Here is a 17014-nt window from a genome sequence, read left to right on the forward strand (position 1 = left end):
GAGGCAACGGGTACAAACTGGAACACAAAAGGTTCCACTTAAATTTGAGAAGAAACTTCATGGTGAGGATGTCAGAGCCTGGCCCAGGCTGCCCAGGGAGGTTGTGGAGTCTCCTTCTCTGCAGACATTCAAACCCGCCTGGACACCTTCCTGTGTAACCTCAGCTGGGTGTTCCTGCTCCGTGGGGGGATTGGACGGGATGAGCTTTCCAGGTCCCTTCCAACCCCTGACATTCTGAGATTCTGTGAGCTTTTGTGCCACAGCCCAGCGCACGCAGGCCAGAGAGGGGCGAGCGCAGGCGACACACCCGCTCCGAAGTGCCCCCAGGAGCCCGCCAGCCGCGCTCGAAGGCGAACGGAGTCGCAGCACCCCCTGCCTCCCGGCCGCCATCACGACCTCAGACGACAGGCACCGCGCAGCATTGTGGGTAACGGCACCTCACACCGAAACCCCGCCCCCGCGGGAGGACACGCCCTCTCTCTTGAGTGGCAGCTCTTAAGCCAATAAATGAGCGCGCTATGCTCGGGGAGGCGGGAATATCTCTCCCACAGCCCAATCAGAAGGCGGAGGCGTGGCGAGGGGAGGTGGGCGCCGGTTGGCGGGTGCCGGCGTCGCGTTTCCAAGGGGAAGGGAGTGCGGCGGGGCCGAGCGGCGGGGTGTGCGGTTCGGTGCGGTGCTGCCCGGCCCGCTGCGGCCCGGCTCGGGGGCGGCGGCAACAGCATCATGAGCGTGGCGTTGAGGTCGGTATGAGGCGGGCGGTTCTTCCCTCGTCCTCTGGAGCGCGGGCGGGCCCTGAGGGCCTCACTGTCCCTTCAGGGGGCCGACGGGGGAAATGGCGGAACGCGGGGTGAGGGGAAGGTCATCGGCAGCCTCCAGCCGCTTCTGTCTGATCCCTTGAGGGATTGGGGGGCTGATCGCCTGTGCGTCGTGACAGGAATGCACGTCCAAAAAGCCTTTTAATAGGTGTTAAATGAAGGTTTTGTGTTTTGTTTATTTTTGCTTATTTTTGTTTTCTGGTTCGGTAGCTGTTGTGCGAAACATCCCAGCGTATGAATTCTATACCTGGCAAATCCTTCATGTATAATTAATACACTTATACTGCATATGCGGTCCTTAATTTTCAAATCTGAGAACTTCACTCTTCATATGCTAAAGGTGGTTGTAGAGGTGGCACAAAGCTACTTCAATTTTGGTACTGCTGTGTCTTTTGAAGGCAAATATTTTATGCTAAGCACTAAACAAACACTTGAGTAGCTGGATCCTTCTCCCAGGAGAGTTCAGCCTTAATCTGCTTTCAGACTTACAAAAGGATTTTGTCATCACAGCTCGCAAAATGTGGGCTCTCTGGATCTGAGCCGCTCTCCCAGTCCTAATTAAGTCGCCAGCTCAGAGTTATTTTAGTCATTCCAAAAGCTGTAGTAACCTGAAGCCTGGGCGAAATCACGCTGTCTCAGTTGTTCTGCTAAGGACTTCTCACTTGGAGGATATTGCGGTCTGAGGCAGTTCCAGCTTGTGCAGCTTGTGCTTTTCTTGCCTATATTTGGAATTCTTACTGGTGTAGCTTCAGTGGTTGTTGAAAGCTAAATCTCAGCTGTGTGTTCAGTCTTTGTTTTGATTAAAATTATCAAATCCTTAACAAAGGAGAATAAAAACAAGCTCATTCCAGGAGGTATGGAAAATAAATATATTTGAAATGCAGTTTTCTTTTCACTCATCAGTAATTTTTATGCATTTTACTGTAGGTGGCACAGCATGTGTTTTGTGCCTGGTGCAAGTAAACAAATGAGTGTAAAAAAACCCTTTCCTGAGAGCATAACTTAATATATACAATGATTTAGATTAGAAATGGCTTCTGGAAGTCATCTAGTCCAGCTTTCTGCTGAGAGCAGGTCCCACTCTAAACTGAATGAAGTTGCTGGGAACCTTTTTGAATTGAGTTAAAAAAATTTCTGATTGTGGAGACCCCATAGTCTCCCAGTGCAACTGGTCCAGTACATAAACACTTGGCACTGGGAAATTGTTTCCCCTGAGGTCCAGCTGCAGTTTCTCTTCTTGCATTTTGTAGATGCTGTTGCTTGTTCTTTCCCTGTGTTCCTCCAAGGGGAACCTGTCGCTGTCTTCTGTGTAATAACCCTGTAGACAGGGTTCTGTGCTTTTCTCTTGTTCTGGGTCCAGTTGTGGACACCCCGATATGTCTGATGTGGCCTCATGATCACAGAATGGAGGGGATTTACCATGGGAATTAGCCACGCTTGTCACAGTGACAATATGCTGCTTCTTCCAAGAATGTAGCTTGAATACTGTAACAGTCTTAAATGGTATCACCTGTTAATCTGAAATGTCTTTTTTTTTAAGAGTTCTTGCTCTGAAATGGACCAGGCAATTACTCTGGATGCAGCAGTCAGTCTCTTTGATGTGAATAAAGCACTGTTACAGCAAAACCCTTTACTAGCTTGGTCCAAATATCTTTTATTAGTGCCATCCTTTCCAGTTTTTTTCAGCTGTTGTTTCCAATGCATGAATCATGTATTTTCTGTCATCTGAAACTTTTATCTTAGTTCTAGACTAGACAAGGAAGAGAGGGCTATCATTTAGCAACAATTGCTGATTTGGCAGGGCTTGTCTCTTTTGTGCGGAAAAAAGGTTTTAGAATAGTGTGTGTGATTTAAAGGATTTAAAAAAATCCTTTTTTTAAATCCATAAATGTCATTTATCTAAGAGCTGTTGTGGACAACAAAGCTGAGTGGTGGCACCTAACACCCTCTTTAGTAGCTGGACAACCCAATTGTCTGGTCTTGTTAAGCCTCCAGCAGGCTGTCTGTCTGAAACTGCTTTCTTCTAAGCTTCGGTTTAGAAATAAAGTGTTTTCAAGAGACACATCATTTCAACTGCTAATCTCATATAGTACATAACCTCAAATATTCTTTTTAACCAGTAGTTTTTTCATCCTCTCTTCTTGTTGTTACTTGTTAATCAAAACTCCTGTACTGGTTTTGTTTTGAGTGGGGGGAGTGGCTGTGTTGTTCAGCTTTCACGAAGGAATTGTCTGTTTTAAGTGTTACTTTAAATTGGGAGGGCAAGCTGGGAAAAGACTGAATAGAGAAGGTGGTGATCTATGCAATTATGGTGAGTTTCTTCTTGGTGGAAAATGTTATCTGCAGTGGTATCTTCCTGGTAGAAATGGATTACAATTAATTTTTTTTTCTTGCATAGGAATGAACTTTCAGTAGACAAAACTAAAAAGAAGAAAAGAAGAGAACTGACTGAAGAACAGAAGCAAGAAATTAAAGATGCCTTCGAGTTGTTTGATACAGACAAAGATAGAGCAATAAATTATCATGAATTAAAGGTAAAAGTTTTTCAATTTAAACAAATTTGTGGCAGATAAAATATATGTGTTTCTCAGTGAGTTTTTAAGATATTGGCTGTGTCTTTAAAAATGCTCCATGTTCAAAATCTCTTGCTGAACTGAAGGAAGGAGGATATATAGGGGAAGAAAAAATGTCAAGAAATACTTTGTTGGTGTAAGAACGAGCTCTTCTTCCCACACCATATACTTGACATGGTAACAGAATTATTGTAGCAATAACACTGGTCTGAACACTCCCCAGGGTTTAGCCTGGACAGATGACAAAGCGGGAAAAGCTCTTGGAAAGCTGTTTGGTTCTTTTTAAAGGCTCTATCTACATAACCCATGAAAATCCACAGGTTTCACATACTTAGGTAAGAGATATAAATCAAACTTGTAAAACTGTTGACGACAAACCAGAGCTTACCCACTTGTATTCTTCAGTAGGGAGCCTATGGATTGTAGGAGTGAGGTATGATATTTGCTCTGTGTGTGTAAGGCTCAGCAGTTGTCCTTCCCAATGAAGGCTTCTCTTCTCAATAGCTATTGGCAAATGGAGATTAGTGTGGCAGTCTTTCCTAGTGAGTCCTCCTGTCTGGAAGTCTCTAGAAGTAGCACATTGAGTTTACTAAAGCTTCTTTAAATCTTTTTTATTTTTTTTTATTCTGATTGTACTGTATCAAGAATAAAAAATGGCTTTGGAGAGGCAAGTGTTTCTGTCACTTATTGGCTGAGGTTCTTTTGGGAAGGAATATCTTGTCCAACTTGCTGGCTCCGCATTCTCACTCTACCAACTAACTCCAGGAGGGAAAAAAAAAAGTCTTATTTTTTTCTTTAATTCTTGTTACAGGAATGTTCTAGGTATAGCAATTCCCTTCTCTTTATTTCAGAGTTGAGATATTTTGTTTTTGCTGGAATCCATAGTGAGAAGGGTAGTGGCCGCAAATGTTTTATGACCGTTAATGTGCTTTTTCCAGTTACCATACACTTTGAGTTCCCAGCTGTCATGATTACTTGCGAAGCTGTTTCTTAGCTGTCTAACTAGATATCGTGGCCCTGAAGATAATACAATGGAAGAACAGAGATATATAAACAAAAGAACTATCTCCTTCTCCACAAAGTCATAGATTTTTGGTTGGCTACATCCAGTAGCATTTTGGTTTTCTACTTGTGGGTTAGCGTATTTTCATCAGTTTGAAGCAAGTCAAGGTAGTGTGTGCTGAGAAATTTCCAGTTGAAACAGGAAACTAAATGAGTACTAGTAACCTAATGGAAAAATAAAAAGAATGGGTTGGCTTTTATTGTTTACTGGAAAAGCAGTGAAGTCACTTGTAAGAGGACTTGTAAACACATGAACATATACACACTTAGTGTGAATATTGAGGAAGAATAATTTGTAGAATGATTTTCAGTTTTATCTTTGAAAAAGGGTCAGTACTTGAAACATTTTTAAAAGTGAGGAAAATAAATCTACTTGTCCTAGGAAGCATTTTCTCCAGTCTGTAAAGTGCTTGAAAATGGAAAGGCTAGGGGTCTTTTTCACTGTAATGTGATGTTCCATTTTAGGAGTAATTTTAGGAGATTTTTGTCTCCAGAGCTTTTTTCCTCTTTTAATTTGTGTTTATTATTGTTGCTGAACCACTGATATGCACCTTCTCACTTGGTCAAGAAGGTAATTACTGAAAATAAAAAGAAATTGTGAAATCCATATTTTAATGTTCATATGTGATTGCACTTCCATTTTATTCCAAAAGGTGGCAATGAGAGCCTTGGGTTTTGATGTGAAAAAAGCTGATGTACTGAAAATACTTAAAGATTATGATCGAGAAGCAACAGGCAAGATCACCTTTGAAGATTTTAATGAAGTTGGTATGTGTTTGATTGTGTACCTTTAGAGAAATGAAGCCTATACAATTTGGAAGCAATACTTGTGTATTTTTTTCAGTTGTCCGGTACTATTATGATATAGAACTGGGAGATTATTTCTTAATAAGAGCCAATAGTAGAGGAATGTAAATGTTTGTATTCTGAATATGCAGTATGAAATGTAGAGATGAATGACAGCCAACATATAAAAGGAAATAGAGTATAGACAGTCCTAATATTTTTCAAACTTACACAAAGGAGTAAGTGCTAACCTAAAATGTCAATAAGTGCTGTGGGAAGCTAGGAAAATTCTTCCAGAAAGTGCAGTATATATTCTGAAAGGTATATAACCTGTCTCAAAACTTGAGTTGGATTTGAGAGCTGCTATGATGCAATATGACCTTGACACAGAATTAAACATGATACCACTTCTACTAGAAAGATAAGGGAGTTAGACAAAATAGGTTATAGGAGCTTTAATTGTGAAGTGCTGCTGAATATAGCTAAGCAATTATTGAGCAGTGTCATGTTTTGAAGTTATTTGTGGTTTTAAGTGTAGGAATGGCCTATCTGACACTTACACTATTACATTTTGTCTTGTTTTTTACAATCATGTAACCTGCAGTATTTAGAGCCTTGGTGTTTCATTGTTCTTCAGCTGACATTGTAGTTGTCTTTTTGCCACAAAAGGTAGAAGTTTTCAAATGATGGAATACTGTCATGCAGTCTGGTTGTTTTAGATGAAAATGTTCAAATTCAGTATAAATCTGAGGGATTTATGTAGACATGTAAACTTCATTTCTGTAGTGAGCTTGTGTGAGCTTGAATCTAATTTTTACCTTTCTAGTTCCCTAAGCCAGAGCAGATGTTCCAGCTGCAGACAGTAGCAGATGCTAAGTGGTTCTTTATGCAGAAACAAGGTTGATGTGTTTTTAAGGGCTTGATGAGAGTCATAAATACCAAGCCCTGTAATACGAGACTGGCAGGTACAAAGATGTGTGAAGATACTTATGACTTGTTCCAGAAGTGTCTGAAATAATTACTAGAAAAATATTTTATGTGGCAAGTTTGTCTTTTCTGTTACAGAAACTGACAAATGATTGTGATAAAAAGAATAATAAAGACTAATGAATCCTTTTAGAATTAACATTTTGCAGTTCATAGCAGTGTCCTTTTCATAACCCCAGGGCTTAGTTTTTGTTGTTGTTGTTGGTTTTGTTTATGTGGCTTTGTATGTAAAAGACAGGTTCCATGCGAATAGTTTATATTAGTTTCTATGTTCTCTCAAAGTCAAAATTCCATCCTGATAAAAATATATGAAATTAAAAAAAAAAAAAAAAATCACATGTCTGCATCTGTGAGAGCTGATGGTTTTTCTGAATGTTAAGTTTGAAGCAGAGTAGGCATGTGTATATTTTTAATTACAATTGAAAAGTGTGTTGAAAACCTGACTGTGTCTAAATTGCCATGTAGTTTTCCACTGCAACAGGTTTGTCCCAAAGAGAAACTCAGCTTGGGAAAAGAAAGATAGGAAAGAGAGGTCAGATAACAGCCAAATATGCATGCTGAATTGAAATAAATAGAAATGAAAGAACAGGTGAAATCAGGAGTCTGTGCTCTTCACCTCAGTTTGCTAAGGCCATTCTGAGTTTACCTGTTTTAGAATTTTTTAATCTAACTTATATATCCTTCTTACAGTGACAGACTGGATATTGGACAGAGACCCACAAGAAGAAATACTCAAGGCATTCAAATTGTTTGATGATGATGACTCTGGTAAAATAAGTTTGAGAAACCTGCGCCGGGTTGCTAGAGAATTGGGTGAAAATATGTCTGATGAAGAACTACGAGCTATGATTGAAGAATTTGATAAGGATGGAGATGGAGAAAGTACGTATTAGCACAAAAATCCCTACAGTCTCTTCTTAATTTTCTCCTCTTTTTAATTTTTTTTTTTTTTTTTTTTTTAAGATATCCTCTCTGGTTTCCTTCTAAATAACTTTAAACTCAAACTTAATTTATATTGCAAATAATGGAAATAGTTGTTTTTGACAGCTCTGAGTCCTGGAAACACATCTTGGAGTCTAAAAATCAGGTTTCTCAAGTTGATTCACCACTAACTCTTATTCAACCAATGTCTGTTAAAAGATTAGTGAAAATATAGTTGGTGGAAGTAATTGAGCATGGGAGATATCATGTATCCACATTATGTTATTTTTTTCATTCTAGATCAGTAAAAGGATTAAAGTGCTAAGAACAACTCTTTGATTGCCCGGTTAATATTTCTTAAGTGGTGATGTTGCTGTTGTGATTTCAGTGTGTTAGGTATGGAGTGTTAATACATCGTGTTGATGGTCTGTGTGGGATCAACTTGGATGGACCTTTAACAGACTTACGAACTCAAGAGTGCTGAGGAACAAAGTGGGAAAAATTGCTCGGGGCAACTGACAAGGTCCATAAAGAGTGGGCTGCAAAGGGATTTCTTAGCTAGATAAAGAATGAATTAACAGATCAAGTTTGATACTGTGCTTATTATATCTTTGTAAACACTGAAACTTAGATTTTTTTCATTAATTTGAAAACACCTGTATGTTTGCACCAAAAACCTTAGTATCTGAATTTCAGGGACCGCTTACTTGAGACCATGTATATAAACACATGTATACATTGTCATCAAAACCTACTTTTGAGTTTTTCTTTCAGACTCATGTCTGAGATTTCACTAGCAGTTCATCAACTTTTCTAGTTACAGTCGTATTTCTGCTCATGAGCTGCCACCTGTTGGACTCAGAACTCTCACTACAAGTGAAAATTTTAAAAAGTGGTGTTGTCAGCCTTGTGACAGACACTCTTTCCCTCTGTGTTGCTTGAGATAGGTGTTATTCCACACTTGGGAGTACAGTTACGTGCTGAAAGAACCCCTTTTCTTTCAAGAGGAAGAGCAAGACATTCTAAACATGGTCAATGGCGTGGAAATGCAAGACTTTTGTTCCACTGTAGTGCTGTAAATAGGATACCTGGAGACAAAGATAGTGAAAAATCAGTGATTCAACTTCCAGGAGAGAGTTAATGTTGACACTATTACTGCTAAAGTGTTGAGAGAAGTGTGTGATTTCTTTCCTTTTGGAGCCGTTGTTTTCTGATACCTTCCTATGATCTGAGGCCATGGTTCCTTAATAAATCCATACTGCATAATTCCGATGTTCTGCCACACTCCCAGCTGTGTCTTCCCACCTGTTTCTTGTACTGGCAGTATCAGATCCCACAGGTGAGGTGTTTAAGGGGGCTGAGCCAGGGGAAAACTATTCACTTAGGTTTGTAACTTTTATTTTTCTTGCTGCTTAGATCCCTGAACTGTCTTACTGTGTGATCAGATTTTCTTGGAGCTGCACCCTGAGAAAATACATTTCATTTTTTTTCCTGTGTTTCCTGTAGGGTAACTGAAGCAGGTTAGTCCAGTGAAAGCTGAAAATCCTGTTTTCAGGCACATAACCGTGCAGTGACACAACAGGATTGCAGCGGTGAATTCCGGTAGACTACAGGATACCCATTTACTTCCTTTTTATTAGCTGTATAGCAGGCAAAGAATCATGCCTGTTTTTTCAGTCGATGAGATTCTTTATTTTTGAATTTGTTTTGGTATTACTAGCTTTACTTTTATTTTCAGATTCATCTTACTTTTTTTGAAGGTGTGGCTTTAGAGGTGAGTGAGAGTAGAAGTCACCTGCAATCACATTTTGTTGTCTGTTGCTCTCCTGGAGCTGCCAACTGAGATGTCAGAATCACAGAAGGTTTTCTGTCATGTGTCTATTTGGTCACTACAAATTGAATAGCTCCTTTCAGGAAGATTCCCAAGTCACGATTAATTTCGGTCAGTGCTACATTTTTTAATTCAAGTTGATAATCCAAGAGTGAGTGGCTCAATTTTGTCTTATTTATGTATCCATTCATTCTTTAGAGCAGTCAAGTAGGAGATCAGATATGGAAGACTGACAGCATAATGTTTGTGTATGGTGCTGTTTATCCTTAAGGTTCTGTATGTTTTCTTCAAAGAAAACTGGTGCTGCTTCTACTTTTTAAGATGCATTCTGAAAAAGTAAATAATCCTATGAATCACTGTTCCACTGAGCTTCAAACATCTGGGTCATGTAGCAAAATCTTGCTGTAATCTAATTCTCCTTTTCCTGCCAAAAAGAAAAGTGAAACTCTTAGTTTGTGGCATTTTTAATTGATACATCAAACACAGGAATAATACCACTTGTGGTGTAATACTAATCTTACATTTGAGATATTGTTTTGCTCATAGTAAAATAAGGTCTGTTGTATGATACTGAGACTGCTTGAACCATTGTGTTTCCAGTGAAACCTCTGAGCTGTGTATGTGTTTCTATAGAAAAAAAAGTATTTTATATATATTTCTGTCTTCTGTAAAACAGTAAATAGTCTTATTTTCATATTCCTGGTCTTAGGAATGGATTGTTTTGGAGTGTGACTATTTTTAGAAACTTGGTGCCCTCGGTTCATGCAGTTTTTGTTGTCTTGTGTGGATGCATCTGTAGGAAACACAGTCCAGTGTTAGGTCTCAGATTTTGGCACAGAATTAGGAAAAAAACCCTCCACTGAAATAGTATGGTCCTTTAAGTCTCCAGAGTCCAAGTCAATATTTCTTCGTATTAGCTTGTGATACTACTTCATTCTTTTTTGGTCATTTACGTTGTGGAATTAAGGGAAATCTGACCCTAAAAAAGACTGCGATTGCTTCTGATTTCATTGTGCTTAACTTGTGAACAGATCCTAAGTCTGAGGATGGATGGTTACCTAGGATGGACTGGGTTACTGGCAATTGTAACTATGCATCTCTTTGCAGTTTGTTTGAATGTTACAGAATTTGCTTGTAGTTATAATACTGTATTTCCACTTTGCAGCATTGTTTATCACAGGTGTTTTAAAACAGAGAATATTTTGGGGAGGATGTTCGTATTTTTGCTGTTACTGTGTTGTTACCTTGATAAAACTGTGGAAATGCTTTTTGAATTCATACAGACAACACAGTGCTTATGTATAGTACATGATGTAGCTATAGGATGGACCAATATTTCAGAGTATAATGTCCTAAACTAGACTAAATCTACTTTTTTTTTTTTTTTAATGTGTTGCAGAAGGGCTGATGTAGGTTTATTTTTTTTTATTCTTTAAAATAGTATAATTTGTTTTATCTTCTTCTAGCTGTGAATGCAGCTCTTACTTTGCAGTGCTTTGTTTAGGAATAGTGTGGGCACATTGACTGGGACAGGTAATTGTCAGGGAGAATTCTTCAGGTGTGTCTGGTCTTTTCCAAATCATAGACTTATTCTAATCATTCCCCACTACAGTAATTAGTGGCAGAGTGAACATTTTCATTGGTTAACTCTTTTATGGTAGCTCTGTATTAACATATGAGTAAGGTCAATAGCTCAGGTATAAGTGCAGCAAAATAATTAATGACTGCTAATTAATTTATTATTATAACTTAATTTCTTCAAGTCTGGTTGTGTAAAATATCTGTTAATTATCACTAAAGAATGTAGAAAGTGCAAATGGGGAAAAGTCCGTTTTAATTCTAGCTAATTTATGGAATCATTAGTAAAATTCATTTTGTATTTGGCAAGTGTTACAGGTTTGAGAGAGAGAGGACTACCATGGTGGGGGTGTGGGGATGATTGGACATAAATGTCTGAATCATGATTTAAAGAATAAAACCAAATTTGATCGTAACTGGAGCTGCAGCTTTGTTGTTTGAGATGCACTTACTTAACAAAATCTATCTATAGTTTTTAACATTTTCATAAATCTTTAAAAATCATAATAATAAAGTGATTTTGCATAGCTGTGTTTTTGCATACTTTTCTCAGTGCTTGTTTTTATGTTGTATTAGAATTTATTTACTGATTAGAAATAATAATAGCTTGTTATAGTAAGCTATATTCTGGCTTAAGTATTCTACATAATTAAGCTTTCATTATGACTTTTCCTTTCATATGAAAAAAAAAGTGCAAAATCTCTGTTGTTCTAGAAGCAAAAAATCCAAACTTGTAAAGCCTGATTAGTAATGGATCAGACACAACAGAAACTAACTGGGAGACCTTTAAGTAAAAAAGTATAATACAGATATGTGTTATTTTCTTTTATATTTTATGGAAGTTTACTGTTTGTCCAATGATTTTTCTCTTTTTCTACAGTCAATCAAGAAGAGTTCATTGCTATTATGACTGGAGATATTTAACATCAGAAGAAATGAACCCAACACAAAAGGGAGGAATCATTGACAGCTTCCATTACCATGTTTTGTATTTCCATTCATTTCTGTAGCTGGAGTGATGCAGAAAATTACTTTCCTCGCAGGACCAAAGTAGAGACAGGTTATATGCACTGATAGTTCAGTATTTTGTATCATTAAATATTATGACTAGAATAATTGATACAATTTTAGAACAAGTAAGTAATGCTGCATTTCCGAATGTTTGAGTACTCATTTGTAAAATAGCTTTGTATAGGGTTTCTAAATTGCATCATATTATAAGAACCTTTTGAGGTTGACTTTGTGTTAGCATTAGCTGTGGCCTTAGTTTTGATACATAAGTTTTGACAAACTTCCATTTTAATAAAATGTTATTTACTATTGCTGCTTGAAAGTCTTATTTTTTAGTTCAATCTGAACTGGACTATAACATAAAATCCTTTGGGGAAAATGATTTTCTTCATTTATAGGTTTGTACTTCCACTATTCTAGATGAATGTTAACTTTAAATGAGCAAGCATTTACATCCCCAGAGATGCAGTTTATTAACTCTGTGTTAGCCCTGTCTGATAGCAAAGGGCCAGCAACTATGCATGATGATAAAATGTATCAAAAATGTGCATCCATTTCTCAGCCAGCAACTCTCTTTAGTATCTACAGCTCTCATACCTGTAGAGACAATGACAACTGTTTATGATAAGTATATCCTCTCTCTGCATTATCTAGCTAGAAGAAAAGCGTCATAGGGAATTAACTTTTAAAGTAGTTGAAGAGACTGGATGTATTTCTAGTTTGCCAGTTGTCTTCGAGTCCTCATTGGTTCATCTTCCAAATTTCCTGTCTACTAGTAATTGTTTCTTCTTTTTAAATTTCGCTCTCCTTATATATCAAAAGATGTAACTTTAAATCTTGGCTAATCCTGTGTTCATCTTTACTGTCAGAAAAGCAACTGCTTTTTAACTGTAATCCTGGTGTTATGAACAGGTTTGGTCTGCACAAAAAAAATCAGAGCTTGGAATTTATAGGACTTTATAGTTAAGGTCATCAAAGTTAATAGGTTTTTTCCGATTATTTTTTGAGTGTGTATTGCAGCATTCTTATCTGTGAAATACTGCATTGCTCTCTATTAAGCCATCAATACCAGTCTATTAATACAGAAAGAGCAATTCAGAACAACCAGCAGTGGCTCCATATTACTGACCAAGCCATCAGCGGGGATTGCCATGCTGGATCAGTCACGTTTAGAGAGACGCCTTCTGAAAAGCATTTGCTAGGAAAGGACACGCTTCCTGTTCAGATATTTTCATTTTGATTATTTTCAAAATTAATGATGAAGATATAATGGGGAAAAATGGGAGGGTTAAAATTAGCATGAAATTTATGGGAGTGAAGGAGTAATTGGTGTTATCCAGGAAATTGCAGTGTTCTTAATGTTTGGTTAATGTCTCAGTGTTCAAGTTTGAGTAAAACTTCCTCTGTGCTATATCAGAGGCAGATTTTATATGCAGGTTCTTGCTCAAAAAATAAACATAATGAAGTATTTGCAGGATGAAGATTGGTGTTTATGGGGCAAAAATTCTGTTCCATATAGTATGGGCATTATTTCTTTTATATTCATTTCAGTATAGTATTTGGAAAAGGGGAAAATAAGAGTTAAAGCATTCTACCATGCAAGAGAAAATCTTGCTTGGAAATAAATACAGCAAACTTCTTTTAGGTCAAGTAAAATGCTTTAGATTCCAATAGCAAAAAAACACCCACCTGAAATTTAAAACTTACTTTAAAGAAACCTACCGTTAAAAAATGTGCCACAAAACCCTGAGTTTTTAACCAGTATTTTGCAGTCTTAGCAGATTTGTTTGGGAGGTAAATATTTAAGGGAAAAGATTCAGTGTTTGGGACCGAGCCTGTGAACTGCTCTTAACAAGTGTTTTCTAGTAACACTATGGTTATTATTCGCTTCAGTAGTCTCTGGCTTTGAATTTCTTATGTCAACTATTTCAGAGACACTTTTATTTTCTGCAGACAGTGGAAGTGTTAGAGAACCTAAAACGTCCCTTAGTAGTCATCAAAAATTCTTTCCCCGAGAATAATAACTTTATTCTGAATGTGCCAGTTTTCTAATACTCGGCTGCAGCTGTTGAACAACTGCCTTTTACAGGGATATTCATGTTCTGTTCTTCTGTAGGTGGCTGGTAATTATTTATTGATAGAGGTCACTGTTTGCAACTCTTCCAGCAAGATGCAATTTCTCTCTTCTGGATTGAGGCCTTATTTTCAGCATTTGCACTGTACTTGAAAAATTTTAGTTTATCCTTGCAGATGTGGCAGCACTTGCTATGGACCAAATACCGGTAGAGCAATGCTCCCTAAGCACAGCCTAGTCAACTGGAGAGGTCTTGGAGGTTGCTCAGACTGTGGGAGTCGCACAGAAGATGAAAGAAACCGTCAGCACAGTATTTAGTCACGTTGTCTCCATGTTTTGCCTTTTTCTCTGAATTTCATTGTTCAGGAGACTTTTTGCATTCCAAAACCAGGCATGTTTTGTGCTGTTGACTGGTGAGCTTCTTGCTGTTTTGTGTACTGGGCGTGTTGCGATTTTCGTTGGCTTTTCTTGATGTTCACCAACCAACAAAAGTTGCAATTTTAATGTATCTTATCGTAGCAACAAGGAACCTTGGCACATCACTGAAAAATAATGTTAACGCCTCTTGAATGTTGACATTTACACTATGTAAGTTATTGATTCTTGTTCCCCCTGAGTGGCAAGGTACAACCAGCGGGAAAGTGGCAGTGAGTGGCATTGACAACATGCAGGGAAGCAGAAGAGCTGAGTTGGAAGACTGCAGGAGCAGAGACAAACATGCGTCAAGTGATGTAAGATTGCTGTTTTTGAAAAAAAAACCAAACATTTATGATGGCAAACTTGGCATCAGAAGAAAACGTCCACAGAGATGTCCTAGAGCCGGTTGCAAAACCAGAAAAACATTGAAATGAGTTCCAAAACATTAGTGCTTTTATTGGACATTGGTCACCTATGTCAGATACCGACCTTTTACATTTTGTTTTATCGTATTTCATCCCCTTGTACTCACAATAGGAACTGCTGGAGCATTACGTTACTATACTGCGAGTATCCAGAGTCAGACAAAGTGTTTCCGCTGTTCTTTGTTGGTGAAGGGTAAACTACTCGGGGCTTTTCTATAGGGGCTGTTTGGTCTGGATCGGGTGTGGGGTGCCGGGGGGACACCAGCAGTTCCGTGTGCATGACACCAGCAGTTCCATGTGTGTGACACCAGCAGTTCCACGGCTTGCAGCACTCAGCAGTTCTGGGACTGGAGCTGTTGTGTGTGCCGGAGCGCTCCTGCAGCTCGGGAACTGCGTGAAGCTGGGACTGAAACACTTGGATATCGATGGGAACTGTGTCCCAGTGAGGGTGAGTGACATTGTAAAACTCCTGTCACCTCAATAGGACATTTGATGTGGTACTTGTAGTACGAGGCTTTTCCAAATGTGACGATGTTAACGAGGTTTTCCTCGTCAGTACCTGAATGTGGCCTTTTACATGAAATTGAGGAATACAAAGACAAGACAGTGACTGTATTAATGATGTTTCTTTATAATAGTCAAGAAATATTGCATTAAATGATCTTTCAAGCTCAACTAGCAGACTTTGGAATAGTTATTCAGCTCTTTTCACCTGAAAAGCATTTCAGTGATGTGCATTCTTTGTCTTAGGGTATTATGAACACATGAATTTATAGCTAGAATAAGTGAAAATCTTTTGCATGCTTCACATGAATATGAAGAGGTGCCTTTATCTGCTAGCCTTTTATCTGATCTCTCACTTTGGAAATAGAACACCTGTATCATTCCCCACTTGCAGTAGTCCTGTTTATTTGTAAACCCCTGAGATTCTTCTTCAACACCCAATTTGTGTTTATCTTTGTGTTTTTAGACAATGGGACAAACAGAACATTTCAGTGTATGTTTGAGGGAATACACAAAGTATGGAGGCAAGTCCATGTGCCTCAAGCACCAAGGAGGGTGTAGGTGCGTAGAAGGATGACGACAAGGATGCTTCTACAATTAAACAGTAGCCAGCTTGGGAAAAAGACACATTAAAACTTGTCAAAAGGTCTGAGCCACAGTCTTATGAGCTGGGTTTTCAAAAGTTTTTTGAATGTGTTGAATTCAGATTCAGAGGGAAGAAGGAAAAGAGGGGAAAATCAAAACCAGTTCAACTGGCTTTTACTGTAAAAAAAGAAAGACGAGTCCATGCAAGAGCAGGTGATCAAAAAGAAATTAAGTCAGAAGAAATAGGGAAGCCTGAGGAAGCACCCTGTGCACAAGGAAACACCAAAGACGCGCAGAAAAGTGGAAAAACAGCACATGGATCTCATAAAGAACCAGAAGCCAATGAGTTTTGTTCTCATTCAGCTGCATCCACCACTGCTTCGACATCCCGGTTCAGAAGATTTTTCACTTGAGGCTGGACTGCATGTCAAAAAAAGAAGAGTTTCTGGAAACCTGGAAAAGGTGAACTCCATTCTCATCCCATTGAAGAGCAGCAAGAAAAAGCATGGTCAATATTAATAAGTGCACCCAGTGCAAAGAAGGAGAAATGTGAGTTTGATAAAGAAGCTGAGAAGAAAATTGTACCAGCAGTAAGTGTGGAAGTGCACGAGAAGGAGCAAAGTGCCGGTGGAGAGCAGGAGGCAGAGCAGCCTGTGGCAGCAGATGAGCTGGAGCCGGTGAGCAGGAACAGCTCATCAGGTGTGAGGAGCACGGACCAAGAGAGGATGTGGCAGCAGCAGGTGTTCAGGAGAGGGTGAAGGAGAAAACAGCTGCAGAAGCGGATCAGGAAGGAAAAGTGGTGCAAGTGTCAGAAGATCTTGGTAAAAGGAAACAAAAGCTGTAGAAGGAGGGAAAGAGAAGGAGATGCCAGAGAAACTCCTAAACCCAGATGAAATAAGTACAGAAATATGTCCTGAAGAGGCCATTGCAAAGAGGCCTCCAGAAGGGTTCACTAATGAAGCTGAACTGCTGTGTTCTTCAGAAACAGCTAAATGATGAGGCAGCCCTTTCAAGAAGCTCTTGATGGGCACTGACTTCAAAAAACTGCCTTGGAAGAAGCCAAAGGCCGAAAGAAAAGAAGTTTATTTAGAGGAACAGGGTGAACCACATCAGCACTTATCAACACGAGCATCATTTAAAAGATTAGTGACTTCAAGGAAGAAATCCAAAGGTGTTCCTGGCAAGGCACCTGCCCAGAGAGAAGGAGACATACCGAGTAACGAACAAGAGCTCCAGCCATCAAGAACAGTGAAACCTGCTAGGAGAATAGAGTCTACTGAAATTCGTGCAACTGCTGGAAACACCAAAGATGTGCTGTTGACTTTGGAGATGCTGAAAGATGGACAAAGTCAGAATCCTTTACCAATTGTGACCAGCCCTGAAGACGTTTCAAGGGAAAGTGTGAGACTTGAGAAATGAACACTAGAACTAACTGTAACAGAAGA

General features: G+C 38.9%; 1 protein-coding gene across 1 annotated transcript; it reads left to right on the top strand.

Annotated features, from left to right (window-relative positions):
• Nucleotides 1–586: 586 nt before the first annotated feature.
• Nucleotides 587–11873, top strand: CETN3 (centrin 3). The gene is made up of 5 exons (XM_065861486.2): nt 587–740; nt 3214–3349; nt 5104–5218; nt 6914–7105; nt 11434–11873. Exons 1-5 carry the CDS (start codon nt 724–726, stop codon nt 11475–11477), a joined length of 504 nt encoding a protein of 167 aa, XP_065717558.1. The 5' UTR covers nt 587–723; the 3' UTR covers nt 11478–11873.
• The last annotated feature ends 5141 nt before the right edge of the window (nt 11874–17014 follow it).

The sequence above is a fragment of the Patagioenas fasciata genome, chromosome Z, assembly GCF_037038585.1.
Source record: "Patagioenas fasciata isolate bPatFas1 chromosome Z, bPatFas1.hap1, whole genome shotgun sequence".
NCBI classification, from domain to species: Eukaryota; Metazoa; Chordata; class Aves; order Columbiformes; family Columbidae; genus Patagioenas; species Patagioenas fasciata.

Excerpts from the sequence above, each read along its gene's own strand:
- CETN3 (XM_065861486.2), top strand. Across the intron at positions 3,350-5,103 it reads TAAATTATCATGAATTAAAG|GTGGCAATGAGAGCCTTGGG; the intron begins GTAAAAGTTTTT and ends TTATTCCAAAAG. Across the intron at positions 5,219-6,913 it reads TGAAGATTTTAATGAAGTTG|TGACAGACTGGATATTGGAC; the intron begins GTATGTGTTTGA and ends TCCTTCTTACAG.